Source organism: Genypterus blacodes, unplaced genomic scaffold (genome assembly GCF_046128005.1).
Source record: "Genypterus blacodes isolate CSIRO-AG114 ecotype Tasmania unplaced genomic scaffold, CSIRO-AGI_Gbla_v1 ptg000037l_1, whole genome shotgun sequence".
Lineage (NCBI taxonomy): Eukaryota > Metazoa > Chordata > Actinopteri > Ophidiiformes > Ophidiidae > Genypterus > Genypterus blacodes.
In genome coordinates, this window is record NW_027466850.1 from 1,238,125 (window position 1) to 1,257,604 (window position 19,480).

The following is a 19,480-nucleotide window of genomic DNA, read 5'->3' on the forward strand; positions in this document are numbered from 1 at the left end:
TTTCCTTCCCCTTTACCTCCAGCTCTCCCTCTCCTCCTCCGTCATCATCACCTCCTGCTCTCTCAATCATCTCCTGCTCTAAACTACAGACAGCTGTGATATTTAGCCGACATTCAGCTGCAGCTAAACTCGTCCCTCCTCAGGGCTTGTTAGAAATCTGTTGATATTGTTCAGTTTGTACACCACGCTGTCAGCAAGTTGTCTCTCAGCGCAAGGATACATTTCATAGAGAAGCTACTTGAAAGGCATCCTCAATTCAAATAACACACCCTTGTGTACTTCTCTTTACTTTTTCAGCGTTTGGCAGCTGTACTTTTCGTTGTTTGCATCAGCATAAGTTGAAGGGGGATCTCGGCTCAGCATGCGAGGGTTGGATCTTGCATGTTGGGATGGAGCCTCCCTGCTGCCCAGGCGAAGGCAGATGCTTGTCAGAGATGGGGGGTGGGGGGTGTGGGGGTTGGGGGCGGCGGTGTGATGGGGGTTCTTGCTGGCGTATCTGTCATCATCTTAAAGAATTCACAGCAGGTAGAGTTGTATTGAAGGTTACTCAGGCTGGCTGTGGGGACGTGTTCCTCTTTAACTATGAGTGGTTTTGTTTGGTTCCTAGATTATTAGTGGTTGCTCTTCATTAGTGCCAGATACGTTTCACCCCCTTTCTACTCACACTGACTTCAATAAAATCATTTCCAATAATCGACAGTAGATGGTGCTGCAATTTATTAATACTAAGGCTGCTCTGCTGTAAGAGTGTAACAGCCTACAAAGACTCATTGGACTTAAGTCACATCAATAAAGTCACATCAGATCTCGGCTGGAAGGTGATTTGGAACTTACTGCTTACAAGATAAAGGAGGTGATGGATTTATTCATGGTTCTTATTTGCAAAGTTGAAAAAAAGTTGATGTAAACCATATTTCTATCTGGGCCTTTCTGTGTAGCGCCTGCATGGTTTCCTCCCACCTCTAAACACGCACACACACACCCTAGGTCAATTGGAAACTATATTGCCTGTAGTTGTGAGTGTGTCTCTGTGTGTTAGACCTGCTCCTGCCTGTGGACCTACACAGGCTGCTCCCTGCCTCCCCCACAATGACCGCTGGGAGAGGCTCCAACCCCCCTGTGACTGTGAAGAGGATACACAGGAATACAGATGGATAGATGTTTTTTAATTAGGGTCTTCATGAGAGTATAAATATCTCCCTGTCAGTTTAAATGCCTGTATGCCCACTTGATTACTGGTCAGTCTGTATATCTGCCCACCAGTCTGCCATCCTTCCTCCCTGTGTGTGACCAACACCTACCTGAAGGTATGATTGGCTCGTGCTGCTGCTGCTGTTGTCAGGAATTATTGTGTGTTGAAGAGCAGATTTTTTCGGTTTGAGCACCATGCAGAAAACTCTCTAAAACTATACGACCAGTATGGAGTCAAAACACTAAAGATAATTTCTTAAGGATGAACACAACACACCATCTTGTGTCATGTTCCTCATTTCCAGCATTGGCTTGACTTTTCACCATTATCGGGTGTTTGAAGTGCAGTTTCGTATTTCCTACTGTTCCTATTCTCAAACACAACAATGTCTACACGCACAGACACACACACAAGCACACTCACCCCTACCCCACCCCTCCCCTCCGGTTCCAGAGCCTTTGCTGTAGTGTAACTAATACCTCACCCTGAGGCAGTGGCACCGTGCTGGCAGATGGTGGCTTAGTTGTTGGGCTGCTGGTTCAAAGGGCCAAACATCCCACCTCCCTTCATCCGCCCCCCTCAGTACTTCACTTACCCGCCTCCTGCTGTCTGGTTTTGCCCTCTGTCAGGTTATTCTGTTATCTGGACTTCCTCCTCAGTCTCCCCACAAATAACCCCCAGAAATCTGATTTCCGATGTTTCTGCAGCTCTCTCACTTGGTTCTACCTCATGAATCCCCGTCTCTCTTTTGTTATTTTACATCTGTCTCTCCAGCCGTCTCGCTCCATGCCCTCCTTTTGTCTTTGATTCTTTTGCCTCCCTCTGATCCCATTATCCCTCTGTCCTATTTGAACTCCTGTCAGAACCAGAAATGACACATCACCGACTTCCTGCGAGGGTCATGTTCACTCTTCCCACCGGTTTGCAAGATGTAGAGCTCAGATTCAATTACCCTGCTGCGGCTGTGAGGTGAAAAACAGGTTTTCTGGTCAAATCTGTGACATCAAGTACCAATGTGTTGTTCTTTGCCTTATTCTAGTCCTTTTCCGCCTTTTGTGGGATGAGTGATGATTGTGGCATTGACATTTTGTACAACAGTTTGGTTCTGGCTCTCTCTCTCTCTCTCTCTCTCTCTCTCTCTATCTCTCTCTCTCTCTCTTTCTTCTCCCACTGCGACTCTCTTTGTTCCCTGACCACATCCCCTTGGCATTTGTATACTGAAGCACAGAGAAAATGCCACATGTAAGTAATCCCCCAGCTAGGCGTGGTGCAGACATTACCGCCTTGGCATCTATCCCAAGGAACATTTTCATTCAATGCCATTTTTCCTTGCCTCAATTTCCGCCTAAGCTGCTTCTGCCCTAAACTTGTTTCTGGTGAAAATGAGCAAAGTGTTGGCGTATATGTTTCCACAGCTGCTGTATCTCTCAGCCCCAGTGCCACCTGCTCTCCTGATTCCCATCATTCCTACTCCACTCCTTGCTTCTTCCGTTGAAACCTTTGCTCCTATCTATTGCACCCTCAACCCTCATATCCCCCCTCCCCCCTCCTCCTCCTCCTCCTCTGCCTTCTCTTCACCATTCCTCTTGAGAGCTCCCTCAAGCCCTGCTCCTCCTCCTACTCCTCCTGCCCTTTCCTCTCTCCCCCCACTGTCAGGTTTGATGGATAAGGTCTTGTGATTGCCTTGTCAGACCTCTGGAGCATCTGCCCCTTCGGGACGGTGGTGTTTTTGTATACTATGTGTGTGTGTGTATATCTTCGCATCTGCTTTAGTGTGTACTTGTGTGTGTGTGTGTGTGTGTGTCGTCCCTGGCCTCAGAGTTGATTGGATTGGATTGCATTTACAGGCAGAGGGGCCGGATGGATGAACAATGCGCCGCCCGTAAGACCAACCCCTCCACCGCTGCCCAGACATGAGAGCTGCATTTCCGCTCTATGTGTGTGTGCGCGCGCGCGCGCGTGTGTGTGTGTGTGTGTGTGTGTGTACCCTGTCCTTTTATAAGCATTGTATTGTTTTCCACACTGTAGGTTAAATAAAATTATATAGTTTGGTAATTGCTCACATCCCTAAAAAGCCATTGCAAAAGGCAGCACTGGTAACTGATCTGTATTGACTAACAGTCGACTTTCTGCGTTTTCTGTGATGCCTTTTTGTTAAACAGCTGTGTGTTCCCACTTTACTTTAGTCAGCAGAATCTGGAATCAGGGTGATATATCAGTGCCTTCATAACCCTGTCAAAAGCTCTGTTCTAACTGGGCATCTGGTTATACAACCAAACATGCACACACACACACGCAAGCACACACACGCACCCACACACATCACGTGCCTTATTACTTGTGTTCTCATTAGTTTTGGTAGTATAGCGGTAGAGTAGATTCGATTAGAATATTTTTGTTCTCCCCCTTGTTTTTCTCAAGCATGTAGGCTTGTATTTGAGTTTCTCCCTTCTGTGTCTCGTGTGTGTCCTGTCTGTGGTTATTATGGTGTGCGTTGTTATCCCCGTGTCGCCCTGCATTTTGGCCAGTACAGCCTGGACCTAAGCGCCTCCTCACACGTTTACAAAAATTCTGCTCTGGTCAGGGTATCAAACCCTCTCAACTTAAAAACCACCACGTCAGCAAACTACCCTAACTCTTTCCAACATCATTCTAAGCTGTCTGCTGCACATCTGCCTTACTGGCACTGCCCTGTACACACAAGCACACACACACACAGAGAAGTTGTGGTGTTTCCACTCTGGTTTTGGCTCTGAATGATTTCATTGGTTTGTCCTGTTTTCTTTCTGTTAAATGTGGTATGAAAAACACAGAACTTATTTTGCATTACATCATCTTGGTTTGTTTTTGATTGTTGGCAGGTTTTTCTTTGTGTTGGGTATGACTCATGGAAGCAGGCATAACAGTTTAGTTGTGATCTGGATCTCAATCCAGATGCAGAAATGTTTGTTTACAACTTCGCAGGAATTTTCAAAAATGTATCTTCAATTGTTATGGATCCAGCAGCTTGTCAGTAAGAACTCATTGGTCATTATGCTGCAGTCCATTTATCTTTACAGAATCATGAAAAAACTAATCTAAATCCAGCATATAGATAGCAAACAGTTGGCCATTTAAAACCACTCCAGTATTATTATAACCCAAGCAGTTCATTGACCCAGTTTAATAACTAACATAGACACAAGACGAAACACACTGATTTGGGTTGAAGTTGAACTTCCTTAAGCAGCTGTGCTAAGTGCTTGCAGTGCAGTTGTCGGTCTTTAGAAATGTCTGTTTCGCAAAACTGTAAAATCGCCTCCAGATAATGGAAGAGAAAAGAAAATGGAGATACAACCCAGCAACTATCCAGTTCATCCATTCTCCCTGCCTCCTTGTTTGTTAGCTTGTGCACAGAAGTGACACGAGTGTAATTATCTGTGCTGGCTGAGTTGCTCCCCGTCTGAAGGATTCTCGTATCACCATTCTGCTTTAATTGTTGTTTAAACGGCGCCTAGAGCTGCCATCTTTGTAATTACTATCTCTGTGACATGCATGACTTTATCTGTTTAGCGAGAGAGAGTGTGCGAGAGAGAGAGAGAGAGAGAATGTAGGTGTATGTGCGTGTGTGTTTGACTTGGCATTTTCTTTGAACTTTATTTCACAACAAACCAACTTCCACACACACGCACACACACATATATCATCGTAGGAGAAATGCACAATTTAACATGAACAAAGCCAGACACTCACCCACACATGTAAACACACCCAGGCATGTTTCCTAATGAGGATATACTGTATACCCAATACATATGCAGTCACACACACACACACAGTTGGTGGGTAGTCAAATGTGTGCATAATATTTGACCAGCTGCTGTGCTTTACGCTCTTATTCTGACATCCACTTTCATGTACAATGTAAACAGAACACAGGTGTGTGTGTGTGTGTGTGTGTGTGTGTGCGTGCGTGCGTCTTTGTGTTAAAAATTCAAACATCAAATATCAAACATTTGTATTGATCAGTATTCTTCCAATTTTACAATGGAAACATACATAAATGTAATTGTGTGTTTGCGTGCGTGCGTGCGTGTGCGTGCGTGCGTGTAGCTAGCGATCAGTCATCATGTCAGTCTGTGAGGTATCATTAAACTTGACTTGGAGGGCATCTTTTCTCTGCTCCCCTGTTGGTTGAAAAACACCCACACTGTGTTTGCTTTATTTAACAGTTCATCCTCCATCCGTCCTCGAGTTGCACTGCAGGATTATCACAATAATTTCTTTGTGTGTAGCAACTGCATAGTCGTGTCTCCACATCAAATCAGAAAACATTCAACCAATGACCAAGAATTATTTTGCAGACCTGTGTGTCCTGCTATTTTATAATGCCAGATAGCGGTTCATATGTCCATTTTTGTCTGTGACATTGGTATTACAAAGAATGACGTATACAATGTCAACATGTACTATATAGAGACAAGATAATCTTGGAAACAATAGGACTAACGGACTCCAGAGCCTTATTTTTTTTAGTAGTTCCCATGGAGTAGTTCTTTTTACATCATATACAGCAGGCAGTTTCAGGAAGATAATCTTGTTAAAGGCATGTTCCAATCCTGCTTTTGATTTACATAAATACTTGTTGGCTGCTATGACAACGCTGCTGATACGCAGCACCACCAAGCAATCTTTTTGCTGTTATTCTTCCAGTCAGTGTTACTTTAAACAAACATGCATTATTGTCGTAAAACAGCTGTTGTCGCCTTAGGGATGAGATATGCTGTGATTATAGCTACTTTGCTGCTCTTGCTTGCGTCACAGTTCCACTCAAGCATCCTCACATGCAGCCACATGCACACTCGATTTTAATGGTAGAGCGCGTCATATCCCGCATCTGTCACTGAGACACAACATCAATCAACAGCTTTTCTGTGTCAGCTTTATTTATTAGAACATGGCATGAATGGAAAGAACAGAGAGAATCACAAACACATCAGGCTGATATACAAATAGCAAACCTCCCTGTGTTTCCCAGGGAGGCAGAAATGAAAAGAGAAACATGGTAGTACTTCATACTCAGAGGAACATCTCGACATAATGGACTTTTCATGTTCAAGTGCAATACAATATTCATAATGGTACTCGTTTTGTTCAGCAGTTGATCCATAGTGTCTATGTGAGTGTGTTTATGGGTGTGTATGTGTCTCTTTTGGTGCATGAGTTGGAATGATGATTATAGTTAATTTCCTCGCTATTTTTGAGAATGTTTCTGTCGATGTTGAAACCTCCATCCTACTGACTTGCTGTCCAAGGGCCTAGTTTGTGCAACACATTTACCACGATGAGCAAATTACAGAGAGATTTTTGTTATCACCTCTGATGCTGAATTGTAGCAGACAAAGGAGATACTTAATAAAAAAAATATGCCGAGTGAAGGGTTATTTAAACCTGCATGAATGTTTTTGATCTAATTATGCTATTATGATTTTGGACCCACATTCACCACACAGACAAATGATAGCTGGTGAAGACATCTAGCAGACATTTTTCTCAGGAGTTGGTGAAGATCAAAACAGAGCTAAAATGTAAGTATTGGATTTAAGATTATCAGGACCAGTGAATTGCAAATTATCTGTTAAATGTGTGAGTACGTAATTGTTGCGAGAACATCAGCAATAACAACCTGATGACATTTTAAATACATCAGGACTTTGCGTCACTCAGGTTGTTTTGGTATTCCTCCTCCCTTAATTTAAGTCATGCAGCTTTAACAAACCCTGATGAGGGAGACTGTTAGCCTTTATATGAGAAAGCGTCATTAAATAAATACATTTGGGCCTTGTTTAGCCATCTATATATAAATTGATCATTAGGGCAAATGTGTTGTCAGCCAGGCCCCAAGTCTACTGTAGCCCTTTCATTTCAGCTCGCTTCACAGCCACCATGTGAGACACCCACGGGTCACTCAGCTGAAACACGCAGAGATGTTTTTGCATAGACATCGATTCAAGTCAAACTCATGCAAATGAATGAGAGAAACATGAACAATGACCGGAAACGAAAACGAAACCAAAACAAACACCAACTAAAAGTGAAATGTTAATCAAAAGAAGTGGCGTGGAGAGGGTGATTGACGTGATTAAACAAGGTGTCCACAGTTCAGTTCAGTACAACAAGATTATCTGACTTTATAAAAATAAGTGAGCTTGTTTAATATACCACATTATAATTATTATTTTAGAAACAAACAGAAGGATCAGTTAACTCTATGCATCGACAACCCATCAAGTTAAATATCAATGTGTTGGTTACAGTCTAAAAGGACACACACGTATTTTTGCCTGCTGCTGTTGCTTACAAATGTGTAGCTACTCGTCCTGTGTTTAGTATTGCTTTTAGTTCACACTGTCAGCGAGGAGGGAGTCAGTGCAATGAGGCCTTTGTGTGTGTGGATGCGTGCGTGCGTGTGTTGGTGTGTCTATTTCTGTCCATTTCTGTCCATTTACAAGTTTTACACGTTCTGCAGTTGTTCAGTTGGAGCTGTAAGTATGAGGTAAACACCCTTAGCTTAGTTGTGTCAAGATAACCTTTGTGTGTATGTGTGTGTGTGTGTATATATATATTCATGTCATTTCGTATTGTGTGTGTTAGTGAGGCCAAGCAAACATGCAGCATTAGTATCTGACACTCTGGCAAGGTCTGTAACCAGGCAGAGCATCAGTTTAATTGAAAACAAAAACAAAACAATGCTCGCAACTTTCACACACTGAGGATGAACTCTGCCACAGAACTACAAGAAGCAGAGTGACCCATTTGGTCGTTTGGTTTCCATGATTCACCAGTATGCAGCAGGGGGCCGTCAGGGTCACAGGTGACCTCATCTAAAAATGGTGATAAACAGTGATGACGTTTGATCCTGAATAAGGGTAAGTGTTTAATGTTTGGCAAGTGAATCCACATGGTTAAGGTTAAATTACTAAATGAATAACAGAATCAAACCTTTATCGTCAGGACCATGTGGCACAAATTCCAGCCCTAAATGCATTTAAACTGAAACATTATGTCGCCTTCAGTATTTTCTTGAACATATTCACGCATATCTATCAATATACTGAACAATTTTCATTTTGAATGCATGTGCACAAGATGTTCAAGACAGAATGTTGTCCTTATCCTTTTGTATATTGGCTGAGCTTGATCTTGTGGTGAACTGTGAAGTGATTGAAGTGTGTTGAACCACATTTTGACTGCTCCAAATCACAGTATGACCTTCATGTATCTGCTGAAAGCGAACAGGGTTAAAGATTATCTCGTGATCAAGCAAGTACTTCTTTAAGTGGTATGTCAGATTTTTAACACACTTCTTTGGACCACATTTGTCTGTTCTGCCCAGCAGTGTGGTTGCACCTTTAAACCAAGGAAATGTTGGAAATGTAAATCCTCTTTGCTCTTATGTTCTGTGAGTGGTGGCCAGTGTCAGAGGCCGCGGTGCAGTTCTACTCTGTTGTAGTTCTGTGGTTGCTGAAACTTGAGAAGCAGGGCAGACATTTACAAAAGCGTGTCCCCAGTCAGAAAGTGTGTGTGATAAAATGCCCAGATTATCTCACAAGTGAAAACACGACTCTTTTAACTGACAAAAACATATGGTTATTATCATAAATGGTACAGTGATGTTTTTTTTTAAATAAAAAACAAATTTAAGTTTGTTCACACAACTAAAAAATTTGAGTTTTACAGTATTTACCTGCAGCCATGTTGGAAAAAAAAAGAAACGTTCTAAAACTGTAAAAGTAATACTCTTCTTAATAAGTTAAAAAATAATTTAACAACACAGTTCAAACAAATTGTGAACACAAACAAATAAAAACGGTTATAATAAATCAAAAAAGAAGAAAGAAAGAAATTGTAATATACAAGTAGACATCATTGTATACAAAAGCCAAGTCATCATTCAGCTCAGTGTTAGTGACCAGTGATATAAACTCTCTGAGGGAATACTTCATATTAGTCAGAGTATACAATAGTATAGGGAGTATGGGACAAAGAGACAACAGGAAACACACACGGAGGGAAAAGCTGAATAGTCTCTATGGCTTTAACAGGCTTTGTGGCCCAACAACCGTACAGATCAGGGCGATCACACATGAACCCGACAGTCACTGACTCTCCTATCAGTCTCCTTAAAGGGCACCGCTACAAAACAACTTATGAACTCATCTCAAACAGACCTGGAAGAAGTAAAGTGGGATTCTTGGAAAATGATGATGTCAGCCTTTCTCACTCTGACCTGTGGGATAGTTTGGGGATCTGCTGAATTGGATTATTTTTCATATTTACCCAGAGACACACGCACAGAGGCCTTTTTATGTCTCTGTGTGCAGTGTGGAGGAATATTAAACAGCGAGTTTGTCCTTTCTGTTTGTGAAATCAAGGACCAGCACCTTTCAAGGTATGGAAAGACACCAAAGCATCATTGGCTGCTCTAACTGAACTACATCAGATATAAATGTTCCACAACTTGCAAATGTCAGATTTTGCCCTTTTTTGCACATCCCCCTCTTCTCCTCATTTGAGACAGAAAGGTATCTGTGGTCCAGAAGGAATTTTGGTTACACACACACACACACACAGAGTAAAACAGGCACACACTAATGCTACATTTACAGTAAAGCCGTGGTCTCTTGGATTGTGGAATGGAATCACTGAGAAGCGACTTCTTCCTCCTCCCCCCTGCCTCCACAGCTCCTCCCCCCAGAGAATATGAGACATGATTGACAGTTGAGGTAGTGATTCCCCTTTTGGTAACCGGTGGTATTTTTGGACTCAAGGGTTTTTCCCCTCCAACTAAATGATATCAGTAGGAGGTGCTTCTAAGACCAATAGATCAACCTATTATAGTTGCTGTATTGTCAAGCAGGATGGAGAACCCTCACCTATAGATGGCTACAAGAGGTCGACAACAGACTGACTTTTTTTTTCTTACGCAAATGGCAAAGAATTCAGTGGAAGATGGTGTTTGTATCCCTTCTAAAGGACAAGTGAGGTGACAAGATGGAGAATATTATTCTTCATCGTGTTTGTTTGTTTTCCCATGTGGAGCTCAAATGGGTATCGTCATGAAAATCTGACAATCTCGTTCATTCCATTTCTGATTACCCATGACGGGAGCTACAGCAGGCTGGTGTCTGGCTGTCACAGTGAGCTGCTCAGTGACTGGGATCAGTTAACAGCCTTTGGCAGCTAGTTCAGCGCAGCCATAAAGTTCCACATAATGGTTGTTTTGAGGATTACTTCTTCATTTGTAGTTATTGATGTAGCAAGATTTGCATTCAGTGCCTGTACTTGTTTTTCCATTTCGGAGATGATACTGATACTCAACCATTCAGAGGGAAATATTAAAATAATGATTCTTTTACTTATTTTACTTTATCTAAATTGAAAACATTTATCTGACAAAATCAAGCCGTGTAAAACCAAGCATCTACAATTATGTGCGTAATTCAGAGGCATGTATATTAAAAACCTAAAAAAAATGTGCGTTAGGTCATTGCTCATGAGCAAGGCACTAGGCTGTAGACCTGTGTGAGTGGCTCCCTGTTAGTTAGTGAGGATGCAGTAAACACAGAGGACAAATTCTCCTCCGAGGACAATAAAGTCTTAAAAACCTACAACTTAAATTCTGACTAGTTTTCATTATTTCAATATTTTCCCCTTTTGGGTGAATTTCCATTATTCATATATTAACATGTACTGGGTACATGTATAATATATGCATCCATTCTTGGGTATGAATATTTTACTTTGCTTAAGTACATTTTACCATTAATTTATGAATTCTGCCCGACTTACTTTAATGGAGTATTTTTCCATTGTAGTATTACAACCTTGATGTTTGAAATAACATTTCATTTTTGTTGCCCTCGGTGTTGTTACCTGCATCGCCTCAGTGGATTATGTCATGGGCCGAAATTTCTCCCAATAATGCATCTTCCAATCATCCCACTTTGATATCTTCGAGCAAACAAAAAAAAAAGAAGGGACAGAGAGAGGGAGAGGCAGAGTAACAGTAAGAAAAGTGGAGGAAGAAAGAGTAAGAAAATCAAACTGCCCTTTCCAGCTACAAAACCTCAGTGACTCAAACTCCTTCCCTCATTTCTCGCCCTTCATTAGTATGGCGCAAACTTCTGTCTCTCCGGCTTCTTCATCCCATTGGCTGATGAGATCTTGGCTGTGTAGGATGCCAGGGCTGCTGCTGCATGGGCTGAAACTGGACAGGCTCCGGTCGCTGCCGCTACTGAACCCTGTAACACTGGAGCTCCCATAGCCGCCGCCGCTGCCACCGCCGCTGCTGAGGCAGGAGGGGAGGAGAGTGCCAGGTAGGGGATGGATTTTACTCCCAGGAGGCTGGAGAGGGGGAGGGCGTAGGGGCCACCCAGCATGGAAGCGTGGGGCATGGCACCCATCGCTGCCAGGGGGGAGGAGGAGGAGGACGAGGCGGAGGCAGGGGGGGCGGGCTGGGTGAAGCTCATGGTCAGGTCAACGGGAGACGGCATGGAGGAGGACTGGGCGGTGGATTTGGCGGTCTCTAAACTGGAGTGGAGGGGGTAGGACGGGGGGAAGGAGGGAAAGGAGGTGGAGGGAGGGGAGGGGACGGAGGGTGGAGGGAAGGGAGGAGAAGGGTAAGGGAGAGGGAGTTTTGGATGGAGAAGGGTTAGAGGGTTAAATAAAAGACATGTTAAAGAAATCAAGAGTCAAAACGGAAAGAAAATCAAACTCAAAGTAAAAACCGGGAATTTTGGAGAGTAAAAAGAATGGAGATTTGAAAAACTAAAATCATAAGACAGGTGTGTTTTGCTGGAGGTTGCAACAGATTATTGTAGGGGAGTTCGCTGTACGGATGGGGGGTGTGCTGTATAAGTTGGGGTGATGGCTTGGGAGGGGAAAGAGGGAACAAAACCGTTGTAGACATATTAGGATGGAAGCAGAGACGTCAGTTTGAAAAAGAAGCACAAAAAAAACATGAAACCACCAAAAACAACTATGTTCCCATCCCGTAACAAACCAAATACAAGTAACTTTCATTTAGGACCATTTGTGGAACACACGCTCCGATATATCTGAGATGAAAAGATATCACAGTGGGTCTACTTTTACAAGCAGAATGTATAAAATGATCCCTACAGCCCAGAGTGTCAGGCCTATTTAGTTCTATTTGTATAGGTGTAAGATGCAACTACCTCCTGCTTTCATGTTAAACATTCAGATAACAGCTCAACATTAATAACTCCTATAGAAACTAAACTCTGTGTCACTGTAACCTGTCCCTGCTCCCTTATAAACAAACAGTCTGTGATGCATGAAATTAACTCATGTCGTTTGTAAGAGAAACATTCATTGTTTCCACTTTGCTTGTGGCTTCCTCTTCGTCTCCACTGCTCCCAGGACTGTGGAGGGAATGTTAGTGACAGATTCCCTGATTGGACACGAAGGTCCAGAGGGAGATGACTCCAAGGCATGAATAATCAACAGCAGATAAAAGGGAATCACTCTCAGATCTGTGCGGCCATCTTCCATTAGTCACAGTCACCACCGCAATATGTAAAACATGCAGCGTCGAGTTCTCCAGTGGAGGCATGTGCAGTGAGGAGGAACAGTAGTTAAACATTCAATTATACATTGAATCTAAAAGCTTCTTATTCACTCTTTGTAATGCCTCTTATCAACATATAAGCGTTAATTAATTGTAATTATGTGAAATGAACATTGGATGGTGTCCCCCTTTAATATGTAAATATTGTATATTACACAGCAAATTACCCAGCAGCCACTTTTATGTGGTTTGGAAGTTGGTGTGTGTGCGTGTGTGTGCGTGCATGCGTGCGTGCGTGCTTGTGTGTGCGCGTGTCTCTCGTGCCTTGTGTTTGTAGCATTAGCCTGCTCATTTTGAAAGCCTCTTTCCATGTGAGAGAGGGAAAATTGATCTGTTATTGCTCTGGTTGTCTGGTTTGAGACTGTACTGTCCCACCTGCAGGCAGCGCTGCCGGCAAAATATTTTTTTTTATCTCTGAATATTATATTATATTATCATAGTATTTTCAATTCATTATGATGAGCTTTTTTCTCTCTCTGGCTCTTATATGGACTCTGTTTGGTAGTCATTTTATCCTACAGTGCACAAATCTCAGTGTAAAATCTACAAACCCTGAGGGGATTCTATTCTGCAGCGTGCAGCAAAGCAGTCACCTTTCATGTTTTAAAAAATCTAAATCTTACACTAACCTTTCATGGCCATTTTTGTCTTTTGTTTTTACACGCACATAGGGTTTTCATAAACTGCAGTGAACCGGAAAATGAGGTTGTCGACTTTTACTTAAGCAAGAGGCCGTGTGAAATTGAGTATTATCACTTTAGGATATAAGGTAATGAAGCATTGTTGTTATATTAACAGAGGGTGTGTGTTTTTTAGCCTGCATGGTTTGTCAGAGAGAACATATTTGAACACATTTTTAGCCAATGTTGTCTAGTCAGCTGATGAGGTCCTGGCCCAGAGAGGCTGGAACTGAAACAAGCTCTGACAGCGTCTTATCTGTCTGTCAGCTGATTAAAACATATCATGGAAATGAGCTTATTTGTCATGGATGCTTCAGCGTCAATGTCTCACCTTCCTTGACCTGACATTTTGGATTGAATGAGACTGACCGATGCTCCAGAGCGTGTGTGTGTATATTGTCAAAATGTGTATGCGAGCCCTGTGTGTCTGTATATGATGGTGTGTGTGATTTGCACAATCTAGCCTCGCTGTCAGTGGCAGGAAGAGTGTTCATTTCACCCTGATTCCAACCATGCACGTATGTATTTATTGTCATGGCAACTTGTATTAAAGCTGCATGTATGCCAAGTCGCTGACATCCAGACAATTTTATCAAGGCCGAGCAGAAACGTCTTGATGCAAAGGAGCCTGAAGGAGGACACTGTGCTGTAATGCTGCCCCAACCACTGTTCTTGCCTTCTTGTTTCCCGCGTAGTGTTTTCTGTTTTTTGCTCTGCTACTCAGAGTAGGTTTCTGTTTTCCCATGATTCCCTGAGCCTCCTATACTCCCGTTTTTGTGTTCACCTTTCAGTCTCGTGGCTTGTATGAATATGTTTGACTTTTCTCAGTTGATCTGTTCCCCCCCATTGCCAGCATTGCTTATATCCTTGTGTTTGCTACTTCCTTGTGAGTTCTGCCATACTGATTCCGTTTTTCTGTTACCCTTCTGTTGCGAAGGTGACAGAAGGGGTGTATGAGATTTGTGTAGGATAGGTAAAAATGGAACAGCGTGTACATTACCCTCTACTGCTACAATCCTCTGTTGGCTCCCTTACTTCATTAAAAGCACGCATACCAGAGCAGACCCCATGCAACATTTTTGAGCACCATTTTCATGGTTTGATGATCTAAAGTTTATGATATAGGGGACTTCCAGGTTCCCTGAAATAAAGCCCATAACTCAGACCATCCACTGAGTGGCACTGTAGCCCTTAGCAGAAAGAAGGGATGGAAAACTCCGCAAAGCCTTTAGTAGAGTATCCAACGGCCCTTACCCAAAAATAGAGCTTCACAGTCCACAAAGCAAAATACCTGTAAACAGAGCTGAAGGTCTGGTAGACATGACTGTGACTACTTGACATATTCTGAAAGCACAGTACGTGCTTTTTGTGGAGAAATGATACCAATAGTTTTTTCAGTTTGTTTTGTTTTCAGTCTCAGTTTTTGCCCACTAAATCCAGACGTACTGAACAATCTCTAAATGTTCCAGATTCATAACTGCAGGTCTCCTGAAACAAAGGAATCATTATATGCAACGCTGACTGCCAGAATGAGCTCCATAGAACAAGATACATGAAGACAGCATTTTGATATGGTGGTATACATTAACCTCAATGTGGTGGACAGAAACACACACCCTCCCAACATACACTAATGTCTGCAGCTGTTACTGGTATCAATCGAGTCTTCTGCCAAGCTGGTTTGATGGACATTTTTCATCACCAACACAACTTTCATCTGGTATGTGTGTGAATGAGGCCATGAAATACAGAACTGTTGATGCTTGAGGCCTGCTGAAGTCGATAACGTGGCTTGTGTGGAACAGGAAGTACAGCATTACTGATATACTGTATTACATTTGGTCATGTCCCGTTAGTTTTGATGCTTACCATGAAGTGATCAGGTACTGAGCCAGGTTGATGGCTACAGGTGTGCCAGTGATGGTGACGTGACGGTCACTGGTGCTGTCTATCTGACTGCCAATCTTGATCTGGGCCCCAGATACCTGCCGGATCTCATTTATCTTGGTGCCCTGGCGACCAATGATTGAACCAATCAGCTGTGAGGAGAATGAGACAGAGAACTTTGATTAGCGATGTGTAAATTGTGCACAGTGCAGCATTTTATGAAGCTAAGATTTATAAAATATTTGGTGTCAGCTCCTCAGAAATGCTGATGAAGGACCTCATAAGGTAAATCTTTGCAGAGTGATTCAGTTTCAACCAACCATTTATTTGTCTCAAAGGAAATATGGCAACCATTCAATGATCCTGATATCTTTAAAGTGTTTCTATGAAAAACTAGCTAATCCAAGTAAAACACAAATATGACTTTTGAAGAAATATCTGAACTGTTTCCTCCAAAACGCCGCTTCTCTCCATCTGTTTGTTTGACCAGGCCAGTCTGTTGCTCCACCATCAATCTGTCCTGTGTATTCCATTGTCTTCCACACCTCAATCCATTTATCTTAGTATCTGTGCTTGCCTAATATGGAATAGTAACAGGTGGGGAACTCTGACTCATCTGCTTTGAATTGGCGTAGGTATGTCTGAGCGCTGCAGTTGTCACAGTGGGAGTCCATCCGGTCAAAGTAGCGGCATCAGAAAGAAAGTTTGAGTGCTTATGTATACATGCTGGGTCAGACGGTCTCGTTAACGCTCTGAGGTGACCACACACTGGCAGGATGGTGTGAGGATGTGTGGCGGAAAAATGTGACCAGGGTGTCGTGATCAAACTGCATTTTGTATGTTGGTATTAAAAAGGCAGATTTAATGAAAATAACGGTGAGGAAATTCAAGGATTGTGGAAAAGAAAAATCGACGGTTCTGCTGTCAGTTTTCTCGGAAAAACTATTAATAGTAATCACACTTATGTACAGTTCAACTGTTGGCAACAGCTGTTCTGGTCTAATCAGGTGTTTAAACCAACAGGTTTTGCTTATTTAAAGCATTTAATCATTACCGGGGGAAGTGACACAGGACTAATTAGGAGTGCAGCCACAGCGTGAACACCAGAGAGGTCTAAAGGTAATCCAATGATATCATAACAATAATGTTCTACTTTATTGGGAGGTGCTGTGTCAGTCACTGGACTAACAGCTAATTAACTGTGTTTATGGCTCATAAAGGACACAAGAACAGGAGAAAATGATTATAAAACCACTACATCCTTTTAGAATTACTGTTTAATAATTTATTTGTTTCTCTCTATAGAAAGTTTAAATGGACAGTAATGACGTGTTGATGTAATGAGCTTAACTGTCTTTATTTGTACAGCTACTAAAGATATTTCTTATGGTGGTGGTTTACAGTAAGAACACACTGCATCAGTTAACCCTGAGCAGGTTTACAGTATCTGATGCTGCACTAAACCACCGTCGTGCCGATGATGGCATTCAACAAGGTATTATTTATGAGGCTGCCAAGAGCGATTTCAGTGCCAAGCTGCTGACAGAAAACTGTGCGAGTATTTTTCAAATATACTTCCAGGTCAAAAGGTCAGGGTAAGGTACAGAACAGGAGCCATGCAGCTGGCTGGGGGTTAGTCTCTCTCAGATGCCTTCTCTCTCTCTCTCTCTCGCCTTCTTTGACTCTTTCAAATTCTGTCCTATCCTCGTTTGTTACGCTAAACTTATTTTTCTCATTTTTATTCTCCTTCATGCACAGTCCTCCCTCTCACTCTTCCTCTCACCCACCCCATCTCTCGTGTTGTACCACAAACATTCCTTTCGCTACAAGTCATTTGGCCGACAAGTTCCAACGTAGCTTTACGCCAGTGTGATACAGACAGCTATTCGTGGAAGGGGCAGTATCATTTGTTTGTGTGTGTGAGAGGGAGAGAGACAGGGGGAGAGAAACGGAGAAAGGGTAGCTATATTGGAATTGGGGGAGACAGAAGACAAAGTGCCAGCTGACAACAACCAGTTCAGGAGAACCATTTGTGTGAAATCCACTTTTAGCCGCTGTTCGACCTCGCAAACAGCCCCATTGAATCATAAACCGCCTCTTGTGTGTCATAGCCAGCAAAGGCCCGGTCAGATTGACTCCGTTAGACTTTCAGTTATTCAGGAAACAAATCTTCAATGAAGTGTTTTGTATTCTAATCAAAGGTGAACCCAGTTGGACGCGTCAATATTTATCATAGCAATCAGAATGTGAGGTCATATCACACATTTACAGTTTACACAGCTACGGCCCAGTGGCAGTGCACTAAGATGATCATCAGATCTGTTGAGCCTCTTTTACACTCAGCTGTGGATTTTAGCCCTTAATTATACCGTTATGATCGCTAACATTGCCCTGCTGACTGTCAATGGTGAATGCAATGGCTGTTTCTGGGGAAAAGTCACCTGCCTTTCATGCTTCCTACAAGGTGGTCTGCTTTAGAGATATGAGGTTTTTAAAGGATACTTAGCAGCTTTGTGTAAGTGCTGTTGGGTAAAATCAGCTTGAAGCTGAAGTGGAGAGGAGGCGGACGGACTGAAGGCTATTTTTGGGCGAATCCCTGCTGCCCTTGTAATTTGGAAAAGGTTTAGAGAGAGAGAGAGAGAGAGAGAGGGAGCGAGATTGAGGTTGTTGTTAAAGCCCTAACTGTGAGCTATAGGATGTCATTAAGCTGCTCTGCTTGGCCCTGCTTACACACACACACACACACACACACACACAATCATATCACGTTTGCCATGCATAGGGCCTTATCCTTTTGTGCTCGGAGCACCACATTGTGTCCCCTCTTGTGTTACGAGCCATATCTACATGTGTGTGCATAATTGTGTGCCGTTCCAGTGCATGTGTCTTTGAGCTATGCTGTGTATGCTCAAGTCCCCTGAATGAAAATGACACTTATGGAACTGATGCATCATTTATACTACTTAATAAGTATGTACAGATTCACTTGAGTTAAGAGATTCAGGTGAAAACACAAAGTAACCATAGCATTATGTCCAGTCCAAAATGAGAGGGATCATGATTTGCAATCTAATAATGAAGAGTAAATAACTGTGTGTGTGTGTGTGTGTGTGTGTGTGTTTCCAGAGTGATTAATGAGCAGTCTTTAAATGAAGTAGTTCATAAGTCAACCTTTCTCAATAATGAAAAAGGTGTTTCGCTACGAACAAGACTAGTCGTTTTGTGAGTGTGTGCGTGTGTGTCCCACAGTCAGCACTGGTGACAGATTGGGAGCCAGCTTCTGTATTTAACCCAGAGTGTTTTGACTGGAGGAAAGAAGCGCTAAGCAACCGCACTGACACACCGAATGACTGACTAACGTTCCCTGATGGATAGATGGTGCGAGAGGCAGCGGAGAAAGAACGGAAGAGAGAAGTGAGGCAGAGAAAAGGGAGCATGTAGCCTTGTATCTCTGTGCATTAATGGGAAAAATATACTTGCTGGGTGACCCCCCGCCCCCCTCCCCCTCCTCTCATTTCCCATCCAACACTACATATTTGTAAATCGCTAGTGAACCGCAGCTAAGCCTCTATTTTGTGTTTTTCATTAAACTGTCATGATCCTCACATATTCAGTGTGTTGCTACTGTCAGCAGCCTGTGAAACAGGATGAGGTGGTAACTTTGTGATGTAAACAGGAGTGAAGGCTGACTGCTAACAAACACAGGCTTTTGCTGCTTTGTGAGGTCTGTACATTTAGCTCACTGATCGTTGAAAACATCGTCCAGTTACATGTTTGCTTTAAATCACCGATGATCAGATAAAACAAACCAGATATATTTCAACATGCATGTTTTGTTTTAACCGGTAACCAGTGAGATTTGAGATTTTAGTGGGACCCTGTCCTTGTGCCACATGGAATTTGTCTATGCACAAAAACAGCCATCACTTGCTCATCTCATATTTTAAAGTCTATGGCAGTTTATAGGACCATGGCAGCTGAGTATGTTGGGCCATGGGCTGAGATTTCATATTGTGCATTGAGGAAAAAAAATCCTTCATATTGTAAAACTCAATGGGCCACATGAAGAGTGAAGCACTAAAAACCAAA

The 19,480-nt window shown here is 42.6% G+C and overlaps 1 protein-coding gene across 1 annotated transcript in view; it reads right to left on the reverse strand.

The window, feature by feature from the left end:
* Window positions 1-6,440: 6,440 nt before the first annotated feature.
* The window catches only part of pcbp4 (poly(rC) binding protein 4), an 86,528-nt gene continuing 73,488 nt past the window's right edge, over window positions 6,441-19,480 (reverse strand). Inside the window, exons 13-14 of the mRNA XM_076147371.1 lie at window positions 15,374-15,543; window positions 6,441-11,764 (exon numbers count right to left, since the gene is read on the reverse strand). Coding sequence (XP_076003486.1) covers window positions 11,341-11,764; window positions 15,374-15,543 — 594 coding nt within the window. The 3' untranslated portion in view covers window positions 6,441-11,340. The remainder of the gene's footprint in view (window positions 11,765-15,373; window positions 15,544-19,480) is intronic.